This window comes from Salvia miltiorrhiza, chromosome 6 (genome assembly GCF_028751815.1).
Source record: "Salvia miltiorrhiza cultivar Shanhuang (shh) chromosome 6, IMPLAD_Smil_shh, whole genome shotgun sequence".
In the NCBI taxonomy this organism is placed as follows: Eukaryota; Viridiplantae; Streptophyta; class Magnoliopsida; order Lamiales; family Lamiaceae; genus Salvia; species Salvia miltiorrhiza.
Window position 1 is genome coordinate 8,022,016 of NC_080392.1, and position 23,349 is coordinate 8,045,364.

Below are 23,349 nucleotides of genomic sequence, written 5' to 3' on the forward strand. Positions count from 1 at the left end.
CTTTCTTCTTTCACATAGTGGTTAGGTACCATGGTTGCGCTGACACAGCACAACTCTTCTGCCAAACCCAGATCTTGAAAAAAACTAACACCCACTATAGTTTTTCCACCCACAAGAAGTTTAAAACCACTTTCCTCAGCAAATTACCCACGGATAAAAACTTCATCAATAAATATTGTTTTGTCAGCACTGACAAAGGAACCTTACTTTCCTTTGTCGGGGTGCGGGATGTAAAATGGCACGCCGAACGCCATACCCGAACCCTTGCTCCTCTTCCCCCCTTCCTCAAAGGATTTAGCTATCCTCGATAAATTGAATGCCTTCGGTCGATTTCTCCCCGCCACGCGCCTCGTAGATGATGACTCAGCGCTGGCGGCCAACATGCTATTTCCCCGCTATCCCGAATCTCGCATAGGTAAGAAGGGGGGTTCTCCTCTTACTAATGTCAGCGCTTCCCTCTCTTGCTTATTTTATTTTTCTAAGGCTATGTTTATGCTATTTTAGGGATGGACTGGATGGCTTTGTGGGGGGATTTGCTCCCTACTCCCGGAGCAGGTGGAGATGTGAGCTCCAGCAGCCCTCATGACAGAGCTGCCAGCCCTGCGCCTGCTGGCTCCCCTGTCCTATCTGCGACTGGTACCTCCCGAACCGCCAGCCAATCAGGGGTAGGTGGGGGTTCTAGAGGGCCCCCAATATATTGTGTATAAATATATAAATAATCAAAAATCAAAAGCAAGTATAAATGATAATGAGCGTCATTATGACATAAAGCTTATACAAATTTATAAGTTTCATACATAAAACATAATAATAACAAATATGTTAATATAAATAAATATAAAAATTTATACAAAAACATACTATGAAAATTTAATAAATCTAAATCATATTTGAAATTATATTGTTAATATATATATATATATATATATACACATATATATATATATATAATTATTTATTTATCTATAAATTTATATTAACATAAATTTCACCTTTAAAATTTATGCTAAAGAGTTCTAAAATAAATAAATATAAGTTTAATCTTTTTAGTTGCATTAAATTTTGTGACAGCCCGACTCTCGGGATAATAAGAAACGACTACTTAATGGGATTTGCTAGACTTTGTTAGAATAAAATGGGTGATATGTTCTTAGATTCGAGTAATACATTGTTAATAAAGGAGTGCCGCAATTGAAGGATAATAAATTCAACAATTAGGATAGAAATTTTCCCAACCAGGATCAAAAGTTCGGAGGTCTGAGACAACAAGATAACACTTCATACTAGACATACATATATGCGATGTTCAATTGCTATAAATGCGATTGCCAAAAGAGTTCATAATAATTAGGCTAAGAATATTTAAAGAGTCATTCTCAAAAGATATCCACCTAAGTGAATATTATGACAGCGAAAATTATTATATGAAGCTACAGCAACATCCCCCCTCAGCCTCGCACGACACCACCTGCCGCTCAACCTGCAAAAGGTTTTGAAAACAATTGCAGGGCTGAGTACTAATATACTCAGTGGGTTTAGCCATTTGAAAACATTTGAAAATCCATTTAAAAGAATGATCCATGCTATGAACAGTATAACATAGAAATATTTGAAAGCATTCCATGCATACTTAAAATAAATTTGTGGATCCATTTCCAGTCTTCTCTCTATTGGTGCTTCACCTATAATGTGAACACGTGGGAGCAGCCCACAGAGGTCCACTACCATGCATGTTTCAGAAATGGGAGTAACCCAAGTCTGACAGTCTGAGGCAAGTGGGAGCAGCCCACAATACCCCTTTGTGTGTACACAATCCTAACCAGGGCGATCCAATCGCTACGCCGGCTAGGACCCGATCGTTAGATAACATAGGAGCACTTTAAACAATAGAGATATAAGAAACATTTTAACATGGATATTCATTTGCATTTGCATAATACAAGTAGAGTTCAATAACTCAAAGCATACTTTGGAAAATAAAACCCACCTTGATAGGACAAGCCTGTAGATAAAATTTGCACAATTCTCTTCTTGTAAAACCAGTGCTAAAACCTTCTATCAAGTGGACCTACAAGATAATCTAATCTTAATAGGTCGCAAAATATCGTATGAGCTAACAATTCTACCAAGCTGCTAAATCCTAATATTCTACACCCGGATTTTCAAAACTCAATTGAAAATCTTAAAAATCGAAATTGTCAAAATATTTTTATTGCATTATTCACTATGCAAATTCATATTATATTTCAAAATCACATAAAGTAAATAATTACACTTAATAAAATAAATAGTCATATTAAAACAAAATCAGTTGATTATGAACTTAACTAAATAATTTTAAGTGAAACATGTTAAATCAGCCCAACATATAAAAATAAATAAAAGCAGCCCAATTCTTTTATTAAATCAGTCCAATCTTGAATCATAATATAGGCCCAAATTAATAGCCCAATACTAAAAACCCTAGCCCACAATCCATCTTCTTTATTAAAAGAAAACACACACACACACACAACCCACACACACACAGCACAGACGCACGCACACACACACACACCCAGACGCATCCCCCCCCTCACTCTCTCCCTTTCACGCTGCTGCCGCCGCCGCCTGACGGCGGCGCCGCCCGACGGAGGCCGGCAGCCGCCCCCTCCCCCTCTCTCTTCTCCAACTTCTCTCTCTTATCCTCTCTATCCCTTTTCTCCCAGCCCTCTCTCTTCTCCTCCATCTCTCCCTCTTCTCCGTCGACGGCAGCGGAAGCCACCGCCGGCGCCGCATCGACCGCAGCAGCCGCCGCCTCCCCTTCACTCGTCTCCTTCTTGACCGGCAGCAGCACGGCAGCAGCTGCCGCCTCCTCTTCTTTCTTCCTCTCGGCCGGGCGAGCAGCAGCACCCCGAAGGACCGCCGCGCCGCCGTCCTCGCCACCACCACCTCCGATTCTCCCTCTCAATCTGCCGCTGCTCCCTCTCCCTTCAAACTCCGGTGAGCCACCAGCTGCGCCGCCGCGCTTCAGACTCCGCCTGCCTCGGCCGCGAGCGGCCGGCGAGCTGCTGCCAAACATGCAGCGCCGCTGCCTCTTCTTTTCCTCCAGATCCGGCGACACCGTCGCCCTCGCTCCGTCCGACAACAGCACAGCAGCAGCAGCAGCGCCGGCGCCGCCTCCTCCTGCCACGCCGAGCAGCCGATGCTGCTCTGCTTCTCCGGCTAAAACAGCCGGCCAACACCCCTCCCCAAACATCTTATTCTACCCACTATTATGAGAAAAATCTGTAAAGCCCTTCTCATATGATTTGTTATGAACTTATGAAAGATTTCATTTTTTTTTATTATGCATAAGAGTGTGTTCCAGTTTGAATGTATGCAAAAAAAATTCAATCTTTTCTTATGCATTGGGGAAAAACACTTGAGAAATATACTGACAAGTTGTGTTCTTTGATTCGTGATGTATGGTGTATCAGATTTTTGATTTCTGGGACAGAACTTTCTTGAAGGGATGCTTGTGATTTGAATGAATTTTTGGAGAGGAAAGAAAGCTGATGATATTTGGGTTTTCTGAATGATCTTGAGTTTTGGCAAGTTTATTGTGGAAAGAAAAATTTGCATGTAAGATGATTGGCTTAAGAAGTGGTGAATGGTAGAGTGATACGTGGTTGAATTTTTGATGAACATGGACAAGTGGCTGCTGTCAAAGTAACACATAAATCTCTCTACAAAAACAAAAGTAAAAATCTACAAAATTTAATAAGAGTATGTGGGCTGACATGAATAAAAAAAATTGCTGTCAAAGTAACACATAAATCTCTCTACAAAAGATTGCTGTCAAAGTAACACATAAATCTCTCTACAAAAGTAAAAGTAAAAAGGGTCGGAATTTAAAGTACCCACTTTTATAACATGTCTTACAAAACTACCCACCCAAACCCAAAGTCAAAAAGTCAAAGCCTGACATGCTTGGTTTTTTGTAATGCGTCCAACTCACGTCACTTTCACAATGGATTTAGTTAAATATGACTCTAAATCTGATGACACGTTAAAATAATAGCAATTGTTGGATAAAAAATTTATAAAATCATATATTATGAATCAAGAAAACATAATAGAGCTTAAAAATTCACTATTATGTATATTATGCAACAAAAAAATATTATGAAACAAATGGTGTAATTAGCCACCAGAATTTCATAGCCGCTACTCAGTAGCCGCGCATATTTGGTACCGGCGGCTACTGTTCACGGCTATGAATTTGTGGCGGCTAATTACGCCATTTGTTTCATAATATTTTTTTGTTGCATAATATACATAATAGTGAATTTTTAAGCTCTATTATGTTTTCTTGATTCATAATATATGATTTTATAAATTTTTTATCCAACAATTGCTATTATTTTAACGTGTCCTCAGATTTAGAGTCATATTTAACTAAATCCATTGTGAAAGTGACGTGAGTTGGACGCATTACAAAAAACCAAGCATGTCAGGCTTTGACTTTTTGACTTTGGGTTTGGGTGGGTAGTTTTGTAAGACATGTTATAAAAGTGGGTAGATTTCCCTATTCACAGAAGTAAAAATCTACAAAATTTAATAAGAGTATGTGGGCAGACATGAATAAAAAAAATGTGGATCAAAATGGGCTTGTAAAATACACATAATCTTAATTCAAAATTAAATAAAACACAAACAAGATCATTTCCACTAAAATAGGGAGTATAATAGTTCTATTTAGGCCCAATTCAAATTAAAAGTAAATGAGAAAAAATCAAATAAAATGCAAGATCATTTCCTTTGAGCTCGTCTGGTGTTAATATGAAATAAATTCATATAGTCACGTATTTGCATTTAATCACTCTTGGTAAAATTTAATAAAATCTTTCATTAAAAGAAGGGGTATTGGCCAATAAATACATCAACTTTTCCAATTTTCTAGAATATAACATCACCCTTAGTTTTTGCTCCATAATACACCACTTTTATGATTCTTCTAGTTTCTCCCATGACTATTTTCTGAAAATTCTAAAACTACCCCAAAATAATCAAATTTGCAGAATAACCCCAACAAATATCAAAAACAAGACAAAATACCCTCATTATGAATTCTAAAACAGTTTAACAAATAATCAGGCCCAACATGCTTCCGTAACACTTCGAAATAAATCTTAAATTAAACCAACATTATACCTTTGTCGACTGGTCTTCTTCAGGAGTCGGTCTTGTTGCGTTTTACGGCTCGTCTGCCCACCCGGCACGCACCAACCACACACTCGCAAGAAATGGTTGCAACCCTTCTCCTTCACTAAGTGTCGACTCAATACTTTGTTGGAAAAATAAAGAAAATATTTTTACTCAACCCGGAATAGTTGGACAAAACTAAGCGTTTATAGAGGAATTATATAATAATTAATTTATTTCATAAAAACTCCCCAAGGGAGGAGACTAACTTGTTTAGCTACTCATAGTAGCTAATACTTGTGTACATTAAAAAAAAAACTAAAACTAAAAACGAAAACTTTGAAAACAAGAATTTAAATTTACAAAGATAATTCTAGAGAGAGGAAGTGTTGTGTGAAAGTGTTGTGATTTTTCGATGATCTTCTTCTCCCCAGTCCTTGTGGTTTTATAGAGGTTTGATACCCTCTATTATTGCTTGGTGGTTGGCCTCGGATGCTATCCTCGTGGCCAGCTTGCTTGACATTGACAGCCACCTTCTTTTGTTGGCCATTATTGCCGACACTTGTTGGTGTTGTCACATGTGCTGGGCCCTCGCTTTATCGCCTTGTGATAATGCTGGTAGGGGCCGGCTGCTTTCTTTCCACTCACATTTGTCCTGGAGCGCTGAGTGGTCCTCCTGTCATTCCACCCACTTTTGTCGTTTCTTTTGTGGGTGCGATCCTTGCTGTGAATCACATGATTCACTCTGCTCTGTCGGCCACCTTACTTTTTTGGTGCCCGAGGGGTTCTTCCCTTTGGAGTCTGACGCTCGTCATGTTCATCAGACCGGAACCTCCTTCTGTCAGGCTTCGGAAAGAAACCTTTGCCGAATTCTGGCTCCTTCTGCGACGAACATTGATCGCAGATCCTCTCGATCCAATGGCTCAGATGAGCCATATTGCAGAATTTGCGACGAGTCTCCTTGCTCCCCGCTATCCTGTTTCCCCATATCGTTTGCCTCTTATTCTCGAAAGATTTTTCGGCAAACTGGGTTGTGGTTCCTGTCATTGTGTTAACCAGGAACGTTCCCAGATCTGAGCTCTGAAAGAACTTGAATCTGGACTTCATTTTGTCCATCTCTGTGAGACAGACCCAAAGACCCCATGCTCGTCTCGTGGAGATTTGATCCTCCGTAAATGTTGAGACGATTGCGGCATTAAACTCAGGAACTTTGATTCGGTTCAAGGCCCCTGTATCTGGTCTCCGAAGCTTGATGAAATGGAATGCTTCGTAGATTCCTTTGCCCACTGGCTCTGGAGCTGCACTAAAGAAGTACAATTCCAGAACATCTCCCCTTTTGAGGGACTCGTTGTTCTCCCATGCGTCGAACACCGTTTTCTGGATCCATTTGGGTAGACCCTTGATTTCGGTAAAGGCCGGAGAAGTGGTATAAACTGAGGCTAATGCCCCAAACTCATACCATTCCTTAACATCGTTTGGATTGGCTCCCGGAGTCATCCAAACCCTTGGATATTTTCCTGCAACATCAACCCGGCAATTTCCCGGATTAATGCCTCTTCTCGTGAGTAGTTTCTCCCACCTGTCCTGATACATCTGCCAAGAAGGAGAAGAAACAAAAAGATTAGTATCAATCTTAACTTGGCCTGTCATGGGCCTAAGATTGATCTCTTCCTCTTTTACCCCAGAGGTGGAGGGTTGACATGTTGATTCAGGGTGTGACCCCTTAACAACATTTTTTCCTCGAGCGTCCGGCTGTAAAGCCATTCTCTCAGGACTTGGGCTAGGGGTACTTGAATCCCCTGCTACAGGTAATCCGCCCTGTACGGAAAGCATTGCTTTAGCCCGATTTTCACGGACAGCGCGCAAGAGCGGCTTGTTGGTTGCTTCCTGAAGATTGAACATCTTCATGAAGCAGACATCGATTTGGCTAGATACTTTGGCTTCGTCAGCCGCTTGTATCTTTCCTGCTTGTTTGGTATGCAGCACACACTTGTGCCACTCTTGTTGTAGCAACTCTAAACTTTCAAAGAGCTGCCCCTGTATTGCCTCGATGGCCTCCACTTCAGGGAGCTCCATCCCTTGTAAGGAAATCTGCAAGAACATTCTGATCAGATTTCAAAACGACAATATCATAATCATAATATTGGCATTCTGCTTGCCACCTAATTAATCTAGCCTTTTCAGGTTTAGATTCAATCCTTTTTGTTAAGAAAGCTTTAACGTTTGTGTTATCAACTTTCAAAACAAATTTTTTAGCAAGTAAGAATAGCGGCCATTTTTTGAACGCCTTCCTGACTGCAAAAAACTCTTTCTCGTTTATGTGCCATCGCACAGCTTCGTCGTTGGAGAAAAGACCGCTACAGTATCTGCAAGGTTCTTCTCCATAAGGGGTGATCTTTGTAAGCACAGCTGCCCACCAATGATCACTTGCGTCGGTGTAGAGGACCAAGTCATCCTCGTCTTGTGGTATTGAAAGTTTCGGGAGATTTTTACAAATCTCTTTCAACCTCTTCATACCCTCCCGATGTTCCTCCTTCCATATGAATGGAACATCTTTCTTCAGTAGTGGACTGAAGACCTTTCTGTGCTCCGCAAGGTTTTTGATGAACATCCCTGCGAAATTGACAACTCCTAGAAAGCTTTGGAGCTGTTTTTTCTCCTTGAGATCCTCCGGAAATCCCTGGACTTTTTCCACAATATGATCTTGTAGAATTATCCCAGATTCATCGATCTCGATCCCCAGAAACTCCATCTTCTGGGTGGCAATGACTGCCTTCTTTTCTGACAGCACTAGTCCTTCTTGTTGACAAACATCCGCAAAGATCTCCAGATGTCTGACATGTTCATGAATGTTTTTTGATGCAATAAGGATGTCATCAATGTAAACAAACATAAACGCAGAATAATCTTTGAAGAGATTATCCATCTTCCTTTGGAATATCTGAGGCGCATTGGCTAACCCCATCGGCATGACATTCCAGACATAATGTCCTTGAGGAGTTGAGAAGGCTGTGAACTTCTTACTTCCTTCCTCCATGCGAATCTGATAGAAACCTGATTTGCAATCGAACTTTGAGAATACCCTTGCACTTCTGATGCAGTTGATAAGGTGTTCTCTGCTCGGGATAAAATATCCATCAAACTCAAGAATATCATTAATTCCTTTGTAATTAATGACTAGTCTTGGTTTTCCTCGCTTGATCTCCCCATGATTTCTCACCAGAAATCCCGGACTGCTATAGGGTGATCTTCCATCTTCAATAAGTTTTAAATCAAGGTGTTCCTTGATTATACTCATCATATCCTGTTGATCTTGAGGGTTCATCAGGATAGGCTTGTATCTTACGAACTCATGCTCCTTTCCAGTTTTGACTTTCAAGGTTGCTCTGAGCTGGTTCTTGTCCCACCATGCCAAAGGATCCTCGTGGTAACACTTTTGGATTCTCCTTTTGACGTCGGCTATGGACACCTGTTCTTCTTCCTTGATATCTTTGTGTGATATCAGGGATACTTTGAGGATTTGAGTTTCTTCCTCAGAGAGATTTGGGAATCCCTCAGTTCTGCATTTGAGCAAAACTTCACCGAATCTCCTTTGATCCTTCATCTGGGGTCTCCGGAGTTTGCCATCATCACCACGCTTGCTGCGGAATTTGATTGGCATTGAACGATGAAAAGCTCCATTGAGCCTTTGCACAATGATTTTGTGATCACAATTGGTTGTGAACACTAGCCTCCTGGCTTCATTGTCCTGTATGTACCTCTTGAAGCTTTGCAGAAAATTATTTCCGAATAATATATCTGCTCCGGTATCATGGAAATATATTGGTGGAGTCTTGACCTTGTACCAAGGTGTCTGTCCTGCACCGCCGATTAATATTTCCGTCTGTTTTACTCCTTTTGATAGGAGTAAAATCTTTTTGGAGAAATCCCTTCCCGCAATTCGAGGTAGATCTTCTTCCACTTCTGCTGGAAAGACGCCTCGTTTTGCTGTACAGATTCCTGCTCCTGAATCCACATAAGCAGCAAAATATTCTGCTTTGTATTCCTCGTATAACATCCCAATAGAGATGTATATCGAGAATGGGCTGGTCATTGGATCATCATTCTTTGGCGTCCAATGGTGATCTCCATTCCTCCTGATTTCCATGACCATGGTTTATATTTGTCAAGGAAATCTCGTCCTAGGATCAGCACATCTGCTTCTTGTCCGGCTTGGCCTTCGGTTTGGATTTCAAAACCTCCAACCTCCAGAGTTCCGATGTATCGGTTGTCTCCTGGATTTGCCAAATAATACAACGAACTGCAAGGAAACTTGTTTTCCTTACTTGTTGTATCAAATCTTGTGGAAACTTGCCTCCATCATTCGGGACATTTGAGCTTGACTTTTATGTCCAGAACTGGGGTTTCCTGAATCGCCATCCTCTCATATGAATGAGAGAAACTTCTTGTAATAGGCCCTGAAGTTAGCCTATTTCCTTGGAATGATAGCCTTGGTGCTCCTAGTCTGAGACTTTGGGTATGGCTGAGCACCGTCTTGTCTCCAATATCGATGTCGATTTCTCCGATCTGAGGAATCTCCACTCGGTTTGGTTTGACTGCCTTGGCTACCTCCTTGAATATTTCTGGAATTTCAATGAACTCTTTTCCCAGAAATAATTCTGTGTGATGGGAATTTGATAAGGCATACGAGACTTGATAAGTCAGTGAGTATGGCCTATTCCCTTCTGTCATAAGCTCCTTCTTTTTGTAGTCCTGATAGAGGGTCAGGGCTCGGCTGAAGGATGAATCCTGTAGATTATAAGCGATCTGTGGATAGAACTCGGTTATAATCCTTTTGGCATAGAGATTGCCCGAAAAGGCTCCCAGAACTGATGCTCTAGTATCCCTGATTCTTTTGTCGCAAAGTGCGACATCAATTGGTTGGTCTGTCCCTGGGGAGAGGGATGATTTGATTACCAACTGAATTGCTCCAATATGAATCCATTTCATCGTGCTTGCGACTTCTGGCTTCATTTTCTTAAGATCCTGTCTAATATCTTCAGCAGGAACCAGCTGGATCTCCACCTGATTACTTGTAATCTCCATTGGAAGCGCCATTTCTCGGTTTGTGACACCAAAATAGACATGATGCTTCCTCTTGGATGGAATCAAGCTATTAAAAACTCGATTCAATCTCCCATTGGAAAACCCTTGGTATGTTTGTACCTCTCCGGTTTCCCTATTGAGTTTCTTCACGAGCTTTTTCACCACTTCTTCCTGTGGAATCAGAAAATGGCTAGTGAATCCATTCTGATCCTCCTTCTGGATGTGGTGGACCTCGTGTTCTTCTTTAGTCTGACTCGTCTCCGGTTGATCCATCGGACATCTCCGAATCTTCAGAACTAAAGACTTCTTCTTGCTCATATATACTCTCATCAGAGGATATATCTTCAAACTGATACACGGGTATCAATTTCTGGTGGTAGATGGCATCTTCGATATCCGGTATGGATTCGAGTCTTAACATCTTTTTCTTGTTGTCTGGGCAATTGGTGGAAATATGCCCTTTTGCACCGCACGTCCAGCAGTTGCAATCCTTGAAACTTTCATTGGCTTTGGCCTGGGTACGCCTGAAAGTTTTTCTCGCCGGGATTCTCTTTTGATTCGAGAATCGGTTTCTTGATGGTCCGCTCCGTTGGCCTGACTTGTAGGAGCGCGCCTTCTGTCTGGTCCACATAGTTCTTGGCTTCCAAGAACTCCTTCTGGACTTTCTTTCATAGGGTTGATACCTATGTTTCTTTCGGCTTCTCCTTTGATACAGCAACTCAGCACCAATCTCTGTTGGAAGATCAATGTTGTCACACATCAATGGGGATTTCTTGTTGAGTCTTCTCAATCTCTTGAGATTCCTCTGGTCCGCCGCCTTCTGGCACCATTCGGACAGCTTCTTGTGAACATAAGACATCCTCCTCGAAGCACTGTCAAGTGGATATCCTCCTGGTGAAACATACTCATTGATGAGCATTTCCCTCCATGGACTTGGAAGTTTTGGAAAGAATAGGTCCATGGCCGTCTGATCTTCAACTTCCCCCATATGAACATATAGGGTGTATAGTCGCAGAAATTCATTGAGAGCTTTTGGCTCTAGCACTATCAACCTTAATTTGTAAAGTGCCTGTTGATATTTCTTGCGCTTCTCCTCTGCGGATCCTTCGAAAAAACCCATTCCTAAGAAATGGATTTTAATCTGTTTAGTAATTTCCTTAATGATGTCATATAAGGACGTACTACTAAACATCTCCTCCCTGGTTGGAACTTTAAGTCCTTCCCAGTATAATTTTGCCATGCCTGCCAAACTGGCTTCGAAGACTCTGGCAAATTCCTTTTTGTCGTAATCAATTGTGGCAATCACGACCTTTAATGATGAAGCCCATTCGTCGATGAGACCCTCCCATTCTTTGAAACTGGCTTCGTCGAGGTTGAGAATCAATCCGTATGGATGGATTGGTTCCAGTGTGACCTTTCCTACAGGAGTATCCTGCATCTGAGGCCTCCGTCGCCTGGTTCGTTGGAACTGGCTTGCATCGTCTTGAGCTGACCCCTTCTTCTTTGACGATTCTTCTTCCTGAGGTTCTGTTTTAGGAACTTCATCTCCTTGGTTCATCTTTAGATCCACCATATTGAGATTAGCAAAAGATTCTGCTAATTTTTGTAGATCTTCTAATCCGATTCTGTCAAGGCTATCCATGATATTTGCCTTTCATGATTCGGATTATGTCCTCTGGCTGCAACTCTTTGGGTGTTGCATCGAATAGAGATGTAGACGTCGGGTCTTTGGACCATTGATTCCGAATTTTTCCGGAACATGGTTTTCGCCTTTCGATCTCCTCCATTCTTTTCTGGATATCACGCAAGAGGGTTAATATTTCCTCTTGTTTGATTGATATTCTGCTTAGCTCCATCGGTAGATCGTACAGCTTGACGCCATAATATTCCACCGTCTTCTGGATCTCCCGCAAGTTGACGTTGTCGGAAGAGCTTGGCTCGATCTTTTGGTAGCTTGGAAAAGCTACTCCCGCCTTGTCTTTTGATTCCATCAATCGTGCGACCAATGGGCCTCGTACATGTTTTGTTCAATGGCCGTTCTGGCTGCGGCCATTCTCATGAGATGCTCATGATAATTTTGGATACTCGCGATGATATCGCGAATAAGCTCGATATCTCCTCCTCGTCGTAGGTTGGTCACGAGGGCTCGATTGTTCCATCTGAGATCACTTATAAAGTGACCCATTTCTATCTCCAGATTTTGGAGAGAATTCCTGTAGTGTACACATCTCGGACACTCGTCCGGATCCATAAACTTTTAATGGAGTCTCCTCCCACATGGGTTAATAATAAAATAAACTAAAAATTACATAATTCCTCTATAAAAACCCGCTCTGATACCATTTTAAACAAGGATCTTTTAAACTGTTTTTTGCTTAAAAGTACGTGGCGTTGTCTCACAGTCCAGACCCAGTTTACCGAAGTAACCTATCGGGCACGAGGAAAGTTTCCAGCCGATATACCATTTAAGCCCAATCTTTTACATACTTTAGGTGTAAATTGTCTTTTAGTCCAAAACTAAAAGTTTTAGGGGTCAAAGCACAAAGAATTTTATAATGGGGTTATTTTTGAATATTCCAAACTTTGGCCATGGGAGATTCCAGAAAAATTGAAAGGTTATGTATTATGGGGCAAAATCTAAAGGTGGTGTTATAAACTAGAATTTGGTCATAGTTCATGTATTTAGGGGCAATAACCCCTTAAAAGAAATACCATTTTTTTTATCAATAAAAATTTTATCCGAGCGAGAATTCACTAAAATAATATTCTATGTTCAAGTATTCTCGGGAAATCCTAATAGGAAAAATCGGGGTGTTACAAATTTCCATAATAAAAAAAATATAAATAGAAAATATTAAAACTGATATCTAAACAAAGATAGTCATTTATATTAAATCTATATACAATTTTTATCAAAACAAAATTAAAGTTAGATATTATGTAAACTTATGTTAAAAAAACACTAATTTTTGTATCTAAAATAAAGCGAATTGTCTTGATTTAAAAAATACGACATATTTTTATTAAAAAAATATGATTATTTATATATAAAAAAAACATACAAAAAAATCGTAAAACTTGCGGGCCCGAACGGGCCAGCCCGAAACCGAGTGGGTTAGGGCTAGGGTGGGTCGAAAAATTTTAGCCCGAAAAATAAAAAAATCGACTAGCCCGAACCGAAAATAACCCGAAACCGAATGGGCTGGCCCGAAACCGAGTGGGCTGACCCGATTGACATCCCTACCCACAGTGCACTATTTCTAATTTGTTATAATTTTTAATTATTTATCATTCAATTTTAATTTATTAAGCTTTAATATAATAAAAAGATAATTAACAATGGTTCACTCATCCAATTAGGATTTATAATTATTTTTTGTATCTATTTGAATTAATAATGAATTACTTGAGTTAATTAATTCAAAGTTAGGATTTATAATTTTTTAAAATTTTAATTTTTAATGATAAATATTAATTAGAGTTCATATTAATACATTTACACACTTTTATATTTTACTTTCTTTAATCTCCGTGCTGAAAAAATATGTGCCACAAATAATGGGTTGGAGGGAGTAATATTTTTTATTTTTATAAAAAATAATTATAAAATAGAGAGATTATGAGGTACACGGTGGAATACACTAAATTGTGAGACATATGATCACATCTGATATTTATTAACTCATATTATAACATTTTCTGAAAAAAAGTCTTATTTGCTATTTGGAAAAAAAAAGTCTTATTTACTTTAAAACAAAGTTTTATTTTATTTTATAAAAACTCTTATTCACATTTACATAAACCTAAATTTGAAATTTTATTTTCATGCAAGACCCATTCAAACGAGGGTCTCATTTACAAATAATAAGTCTTATTTTCTTTTAAGATAAGTCTATTTGTTGTTGAAAAACGTCTTATTTGATTACATGAAAAAATATTATTTACATTCAAACAAAAATTTCATTTACAAATAAAATGTCTGAAAGTCTTATTTGGTACGTAATTGGTATCAAGAAAAGTTTTATTTGCCCTAAATAAAAGTCTTATTTATTTTTTTGCACCATGAAATTCTTTTAAAACTTTTGTAAAAAGTACACGATCATGTTAAGAACATCCGGATCTTCTTTGTGACGAAATATAGAATCAAATAGATTTACAGTTGCAACTTGCATTCACTGAAAACAAGAGCAGTAAAAAACAAAACCCATTGATTATACAAATACAATTTTGGGAATATAGCAAAGAAAAGAAGTAGAAACCACTTATTCTTAAGAGAAGAACATGTGCGTGGGATTAGTAAATAACTATTCTTATGAAGAGTATGAAAGTCAAGCAACGACAGTTGTATGGTTGATTAATAGAGAAGACGATTGGTCTTCTTTCCGAAAATACCAGGGCCATAAGTAGAATAGATGACATCTACAAGCAGTGGGAATTGCAGCAGCACGAATGATGTTACCGGCAAGGAAGCGAAGGCCGCCACAAGCACCACAAACCACGCCACGTCTTCTTCAAGCACCAGATACAGCGTAGCGCTAAAGGCGACCAGCATAAACGTAATGGACACGAACAGGCTCAGAAGACCCATGCTTAACCTCTTGGGCAGAACGTATAGGAAGTCTTGCTCCGCGTATCGTGAAGTCAGGATGGAGAGGAACATCAGCAGAGACGTGATGGAGGTGAACAAGGATATGGCGTCCGACACCGCAAACAGCACGAACGTAGGCTGGCTCGACAGCAGCGGCATGCCCGATGCAGACTCGATCCCACCAGGAACCGTGAAAGCTGCAGCAAACACGACCGTTGCAATCAGCGCTGCCGCGATGGTGCACGCGTTAGCCGTGTCTTTCATCCACCTCTCCCCGTCAGCTTTCAACTTCTCGTGCTCCTTTGTGAATAGCATCTGTGGAGTCAGCTTGTCGTTGTTGGTCCATGTTCTGCGTGAAGGATGGACAAAATTTTCCATCTCCTGTTTTGTTTTTTGTTTAAAAAAAAAAAAAACAGAATATTATGCATTAAATTAATTAATTTGCGGGAATTGTGAAAGGTTGGGATTTAATTTAATTTGCTATTACCTTGAACCACTGTAATTCACGCTGCAGCTGTAGAGCGGCACCGGCAACAAGATTGAGTCTGTCGGAAGGGGCGAGCTTTCCACAAATGTGCAGTAAATTGTTCTTCTCATCGTCTGTGGAGTCGAAAAACATGTATCTGCGGTCACTCATATTGTAGAAGAGGTTGATGACATTCTCGAAGCGATAACTGGCTGCCAGAAGGAATACATTCCTGCCGGTGTCAGAATCTCTATGGAAAGTGACCATTGGAAATTTGTGTATCACCATTTCCACGATCTCACTGATGCCGTACTTGGCCGCCAGCTTAATAGATATCCGAAATATAGTTGCAGCTTTATTTTCAGGCAAAGACACTACTTTGTTGCACAAGTATTTCACCAGTTGCAGTGCTTGTTGACGCCGTGCTTTCTTCTCCCTCATCTCCTTCACTTGAGGCACTGAGACATTAATTAATTATATTTACTCATCATATATACCTCGGAATTATTAAACATGTACGGGTTTAGTTGGAACGTTAATCAAGTGAACAGATTGTTAATTACCTAAAGTTTCGATGACATGCCAAACCATGGATTCCAGCTTCTTCCCTACTGTAGATCAGCCCAACAATATTCATCTTAGACTTATGACACGACTCACAAGCAAAACAAGAGTTGAAGAAATAATTTACTATATTGGAAGTGAGATATATGCAACTTTCCTTGAGAGATAATCTGAGACGAAGTGGAGTATTTCCTCTGCGCTGCGCCATCGCTGTTTAAATTTTCAATGTCATGGGTTACATATCTCGTGTGACCAGCTTCTGATTTAGAAATTTTTATAGGAATGCCTACAAATTAATACACGAAAATTTGTAGAAATTAATAATATAAATGCTGCTAGTCTAGCCGATCCACGTCGACCAACTGATCAGAGAGAGTTTTTTAATTAAGAACTCAAAGCACGAAAAAGATTAGCTCAAAGGCATCATAAACTTTTTATTGAAAGAACTGTGAATTAGTACTAATATTTTTTATAAAATAAATTTTAATAATATTATAAATTTTATTTAACTATTATTTTAAAAAAAAGATGTACTTACGATGGTAAATAAACTTTTGCCACCAGGTGAAAGCATCTGTCCTTGGGAATAAGGTATCCGTTTCAGCAATTGTTGATAGTGCCGATCTGCCGTCATTCTCGTTTCTTATTAATGTCAAATTTGGGTACTTGTGAGCCAAATCCAATGCAATATCTAATAAACAACCTCATATAATTTAGTTATTAGATTAGCATAGTTGAAGCTGCAGCAATAATATTATGGGATACTGACCAACAAATTCAGAAGTTATTATTGCATTCAACAGCTCGTCGCCTCGTTGGCCCTCAAACAAGGGGTTAAGCTCGGCGTTGGCCTCGTGCTCACCTATCAAGTACTCTAGCGTTTCCTTTTGGCAATTTATGGCTGCTTCCAGCACTGGCAATCGATTGCTGTTACTCAACATGTGTAGCAAATCCGGATTCTTCTTAACCAAAGCACGTGCTGCTTCTGTATTTCCGACAGTCGCGGCATTGTGCAAGGCCGTCTCTCCAACGGAGTCCTTGAGGGCCAACGCCTCGACTGGCATCATTTCCACCAACTTTTGCACCAAATCGTTTGCTTTTCCGGTCAATACGGCTACGTGGAGAACTGTTTCTGACTCCGAACTGATAATGCTGCTGCTTAATTCGTTTATATCTTCGAAGAAATTCTTGGCGGTGTCCCACTCGCCTTTCATTGCTGCTTGGTATAGTGCCAAATATTTGCTAAAATCTTCACCTGCATAAAATTCTAGTTTAGCTATAATCTACACTAATGTAATTAAACACACTGCAAATTTAATAGCTACTTACCTTAAATTAAGTTATATTATCTTCCTAGTTCCTTCTTATTGTCATATGTAAATTACGTCCATAAATCCTTATGAATTATGATCCTTTCAAATTTATCAAATAGATTTTTACGTTTCAATGAGTTGCATTTTTATTTTGAGCCAACATTCGATCCAATTTAGCAGGTTAAACCCTTTTTTTATTCTCACTTCTTCATCATAATTTTCCAAATGAGCTATTCTTAGCTAAGGTCGATTGTAACAACGAAAGTCTTGTTTATTAAATTTGATTTGCCTATTACATCCCTATTATACATTTAGTTCAAGGGTGCTAAAATATAATACTCCATTATTCCCCTATATATGCATACCTTACTTAGTTCGAGATTAATTAATTGATTTATTATCATCTAGAAATTACTACTTAATTGTTGGTCTTTTGTTGAATTTGTAGAAATCTTGAGCCAAAATTAAGGAGAATATTGAGCATACTAACTAGGAGTAATTAAGGTTTATCTTGATATGAGTCCAATAGGCAAAATGGTGCATGAATTTGATTTCAAACGAACGAGAACATGTGGAAACAAAATCATTATGCAGGATCAAAATTATAGTGTGGTACGTAAAGTTGAATACATCAGGTATTTTTTCACATTTAAGGTATTTTTTTATTAAAATACGAGCATAATACTAATAATAACGAACAATATTTTCATAGATTATATATTTTCAATATATCACAAAACTTTTTTTGGACATTCCGTATATTTAAGACATTTTTTATTAAAAGGCAAGCATAATAATAATAATAACAAACAACATGTTCATAGATTATATATTTTCTATATATTACAAATTAGTTTCAATACATTATAATTTTGTTTAGCATTTCATACATATTAGGCATTTTTTTATTAAAAGACAAGTATAATAGTAATAATAACAAACAGTATTTCATAGATTATATAGTTTTAAATAACAGAATTATCCTTAAATTAAGTATATATGAGAGAATATAATAACCAAATACTCTTTTACAAAATAAAATTATTTTATAATAGGTATAAACATATATTTATATATATTAAAAAAAAAACTCAAAATTTGGGAGGGGGCTGCAGATCCATATCCATTTTGTTGGATTTTAGCAAGGCAAAAATGGAACCCCGCGGATCTAAATCTTTATTCTAAATTTCGAGTCTAGATCTAGAGTACATATGTATTTTTAACCGATCGAAAATGATTACGTTACAAATACAAAAATTTCAAAATTTATTTATCTTGTGATACAATTTAAAAGTCAACGGTTGCAAAACCAAAAGTGGTACAAAATTAGTGTATTTTGCAGCAATTATCATTCTATGTACCATAGCACAAGATGTGACATTTATATAGATAAATGATCATGTGAGAATGATCAAATATGATGAGAAATGAGAATGTATATATATAGAATCTAGAGAGGCGAAAATTTCACTTGGATTCGAATCTTAAAGAAGATATAAATTTTACAACATTAATTGAATATAGTTATCCGTGCATTATAATCAGTTTACTCATAGATATATATATGTTTATTCGTTATTCTCATTTTTCATGAAAAATAACTATTTTAAGTGAATTCCAACCCTACTTACACTACTTATACTCCCTCTATCTCACAAAATATGACTCGTTTTCCATATACAATAGTTATAAAAAGCAATATTTAACTCTTACAAAATTATGAGTCCTACCATTTTTATCCAATTTACATCTTCTTCTTAATCTTTGTTGTAAAACGAAACAGAGTCCTATTTAATAAGACGTAGGCATACTACTTACTCTTATACTAGGAAACCTGAACGCAAGCAAAATATCTATTCAAATAATGATTGTGTACCTAGTGATGAAATTGGACAGAAAATGAAAACTGACCACTCTCACTGTCCGAATCATCATCATCATCATCATCATCATTATCTTCATCTTCTTCTTGTGGTTTGAAAATGTCGTCCAATTCTAGCCATACGTCCCTTGCAGTTTCCTTGTCCCGCACTGCGTCAAGCACGTCCGTCCCCACCGATCCTAAAATCCATCCTTTGACGAGCCTGTCCGTTCTTCTCCACAGCTTCCACTGCTCAGCCTCGTGTTTCTCCGGAGCCACGATTTCACCGTCGACGAACCCCGCCACGTCCTGGCTCTCCAGCAGGCAAACCATCTGCTCTTTCCAGTTCTTGAAATTGCCTCTTTCATCTTCCTCCACGCTCGGCCTTACCGTCACGAAGTTTGCTACGTTCACGCTACAAGGCCATGCGTATTTCAGCTCTGAACAACCCATTCGTTTCCCAATCCCTCAACTTCTCATCAACGTATAACATATATATATTCCCACTCCACTCATAATTATTCATAATTACTTGGTCAACAACCTTGTATATATAGAAATGTATATATATACTGTATCATTTACTTGTGGTTTTTTTATTGAATTCATACTAACTCAAATAAATTACTATTATCCATCGTTTTCTCCTCCAATTGGAAATTTAAAATTGACACTTGCTCAGGAATATTCTTTTTTTTTTTGAGAATGAAAGAGAGAGATTTTATTAAGCACACGTACATGGAGCATGGAGATGACCCTCCACAAACAAAGGGGGTTCATTCCAAACATGCGACGTAGAAACATCTCTCGCAGCTTTAGCTAAGCAATGTGCTATAGCGTTTTGAGAACGACGAACATTACACACTTGAATACCGGGCATGGAAGATAACTCTCTACGGCACAAACCCACAAGGACGCCTTTTTCATTGATGAACTCCATCTTCTTCACAATAGCGTCACATGCAATCTTACTATCACAATCCACATAGCCATGCAAATAACCCATGCTCTTCAGCCAGGAAAGAGCCTCCTTCACTCCCATAAGCTCACCTTCAACCACATCACTACGACCAGGAAATTTGAAGGTTTTTCCGACCAGAAACTCCCCTGCATTGTTCCTCACCACCATACCAATACCCATAGAATTGTCATGCGCGAAGAATGCCGCATCCACACCACATCTCACCCAGCCAGCTTCGATAGCATGCCATCCAACACACTCCTCAGAATTCACAGGAAGGGCCATCTCCCCAGCAGTCGTCAAGGAGGTTTCCCGAGCAAGCACCCACTCCTCTCTACAGATAGTGGCCAGAACCACCGTACTGCTTGGAATAGGAATAACTTCCTCCCACACGGCCTTATTCCTATCCTTCCATATATTCCAAAGCAACATCCCAATCTTAGCTGCCAAACCCCGCTCGCCATTTAACAAATACGAGATAGCCTCCTTAAAAGACTCACAGTGCGCTCGGATTGAAGTTAACTGCAGCGAGAAGCCTCCCAGCTCCCAACATTGTTCCGCAAAAGGACAAGCAATAAAGACATGCCATAAGTTTTCGTAACCAATTTTGCAGATCCCACACTCGCCCCCCACTTGGATTCCCCGTGACAGTAGCTTTGCTTTGGTAGGGAGGTTGTCTTTTGTCGCCCTCCACAAAAAGGATTTCACTTTCGGGGGAACATCAAGCTTCCAAATATGAGGCCAAGGTCCCTCTTCACCAAGCTGCGAATCCAAAGTAAGCTCACTAGCAAGATTATAGGCTGTCTTAACAGTGTAACAACCACTAGATGAAAAGTGCCAGATGGGTAAGTCAGCGCCAGAGTTCGGACAGAGAGGGATGCCAATAACAGCAGCTACATCCTCAATAGGCAATAACTGCTCAATGAGATCAATATTCCAATCACCCGTAGTTGCATCAATAAGATCAGAAACGCGCAAATCCTCCAAACCCGGCGGAGGCGGGATAGAGACTCTGAAGTTATTATCCCGACGAATCCATGGATCTTGGAAGACCTTGACAGTCGAGCCATCCCCAATTCTCCAACGCACTCCTTTTCTGACAAGCTCCTGCGCCGAATGGATGCTACGCCATGTAAAACTAGGATTATGGCCAAGTCTTGCTGTAAGAAAGTTGCCATGAGGGAAATACTTGGCCTTCAAAACCCGGCTAACAAGCGCGTCCTGGTCATGGAGCAACCTCCAGGCCGTTTTCCCCAACATCGCAACATTGAAAAGCTGAAAACTCCGGAAACCCATCCCGCCAACTTTCTTATCAACACACAACTTCTGCCAGCTTGACCAATTAACACCACGACCTGTTCCCGCCTTGTTGCCCCACCAGAATTTATTCAAAAGCTTCTCCATATCATCCGTGAGACCCAACGGCAAAGAAAAGATTGCCATACAGAACGTCGGGACAGCCTGAGCAACAGACTTAATGAGTACCTCCTTTCCCGCCTTCGAGAGTTTTTTTCCATTCCAGCCTTGGATTCTACTCCATAGTCTATCCCTCAGATATTGAAAGATTTCTTTTTTCTGTCGACCAATAAGCGAAGGGAGGCCAAGGTACCTACCCGTATTGAGCGGCGACCACACACCCAAGATCTGCGACATCGTCTCCCTATCTCCCTCCGAGACGTTAGCACTATAAAGAATACCAGATTTCTGAAAGTTAATACCTTGGCCCGAAGTAAGTTCATAATCACCAAGGATTCTCTTCAACGTTGAGCACTCAGCAACCGACGCCCTGCAAAAGAAAATGCAGTCATCTGCAAACATCAAGTGGGAAATCGCCGGTCCCCCGCGACTTATTTGAGTGCCATGCAAACTTTCTCTTGCCATTTCATAGTTTATCATAGCCGACAATCCCTCCGCACACAGAATAAATAAATAAGGAGACAGTGGGTCCCCCTGCCTTAACCCTCGACATGGCAAAATAGGACCAACTAACTCTCCATTAACCAGAACATCATACGAGACGGACCTGATACACATAGAAATCCACCTTCGCCATTTGCTACAAAAACCCAGCCGCTCAAGAACAACCTCAAGATATTCCCAATTAACACGATCATACGCCTTGCTAATGTCAATTTTCAAAGCAACTGATCCGAACTTCCCGCGAGTCTTCTTCTTCATAGAGTGAATAGCCTCGAAAGCAATAAGAATGTTATCATGAATGAGCCTACCCTCCACAAACGCTGATTGCGCGCGATCAATAAGATCAGGAAGAATACTCTTCAACCTATTACACAAAACCTTGGAGATCAACTTATATACCACATTACACAAGGAGATGGGCCGGAGGTCCTTCATCGTCGAAGGGTTAGTCACCTTGGGAATAAGAGAAATGATAGTTCTATTGAGCTGAAAAGGAACAGCAGCATCATTCAGCCAATCGCAGCATCTTCGGAAAATATCGTCCCCAATAATGCCCCAAAAACGTTGGTAGAACTTAGGGTTAAAGCCATCCGGACCAGGGGCTTTATCCGGATGCATTTGACTAAGAGCTTCAGCGAATTCCTTGGACGTGAACGGCCGGGTGAGCTCATTATTCTTACTATCATCAATGCAAGGTCGGATCATCTCCAAAACATGCGTGAAGTCACCTCCTGCATTTGGACTAGCAAAGAGGTTTGTGAAATACTCTTTGGCAGTACATCTCAAATCAGCTTGGGAGGTAGCCCAACTCCCATCATTGCGTTGGAGACGATTTATGGTATTCACTTTACGACGCGCCGAAGCCATAGAATGAAAGAATTTTGTATTTTGATCTCCATCTTTGAGCCAAAACTGCTTCGCTCTTTGTCTCCAATACTCCTCATCCTTGGCTAAGATAGCCGCCAGCTCTTTCTTTGCCTGCAAAAAGGTATTAATAGAAAATAAATCATGCCTCCCTTGCAGCCGAGTGATTTTGTTCTCTAGACGCCTTTTGAGAAGCCTCTCATGCCGATGCCGATTCGAAGCCCAAGTAGTGAGAGCTTCCGACACCGCCGACAAACGATCAATGACATCAATACCACGAAGATTTATCCAGCAGTCCCGGACGATCTGTGGTAAGTCGGTTTCCATGCACCATCTGTTCTCAAAATAAAACCGACGTCGCGGGGGAGGAATAGAAACACCACCACAGTTAAGGAGAAGGGGAGTATGATCCGAAATAGTAGCCGTGACAGGGGTGAGCAACGCATTTGGGAAGCGAGATTTCCAAACCTCCGTCGCCATTGCTCTATCCAGGCGCTCTTCAACAAAATTGTGGGTACCAATACCTCGGGACCAAGTATAGGGATATCCAACAAGAGAGAT

General features: G+C 39.9%; 2 protein-coding genes across 4 annotated transcripts; both read right to left on the reverse strand.

Annotated features, from left to right (window-relative positions):
• Positions 1–2,575: 2,575 nt before the first annotated feature.
• On the reverse strand, positions 2,576–3,238 carry LOC130990441 (U3 small nucleolar RNA-associated protein 25-like). The gene has a single exon (XM_057914674.1). It carries the CDS (start codon positions 3,236–3,238, stop codon positions 2,576–2,578), a length of 663 nt encoding a protein of 220 aa, XP_057770657.1.
• An 11,204-nt stretch (positions 3,239–14,442) lies between these two features.
• LOC130988382 (ankyrin repeat-containing protein At5g02620-like) lies at positions 14,443–19,657 on the reverse strand. Of its 3 annotated transcripts, none has more exons than XM_057912201.1 (7): positions 19,094–19,657; positions 16,732–17,124; positions 16,408–16,560; positions 16,027–16,155; positions 15,869–15,916; positions 15,327–15,763; positions 14,443–15,220 (listed from the first exon to the last, which is right to left on the reverse strand). In XM_057912201.1, exons 1-7 carry the CDS (start codon positions 19,494–19,496, stop codon positions 14,606–14,608), a joined length of 2,178 nt encoding a protein of 725 aa, XP_057768184.1. In that variant the 5' UTR covers positions 19,497–19,657; the 3' UTR covers positions 14,443–14,605. The 3 variants fall into 3 exon arrangements, with proteins under 3 accessions (XP_057768184.1, XP_057768183.1, XP_057768185.1); XM_057912200.1 differs by having other exon boundaries at positions 16,639–17,124; XM_057912202.1 differs by having other exon boundaries at positions 16,639–17,124; positions 19,059–19,202.
• Between the last annotated feature and the right edge of the window lie 3,692 nt (positions 19,658–23,349).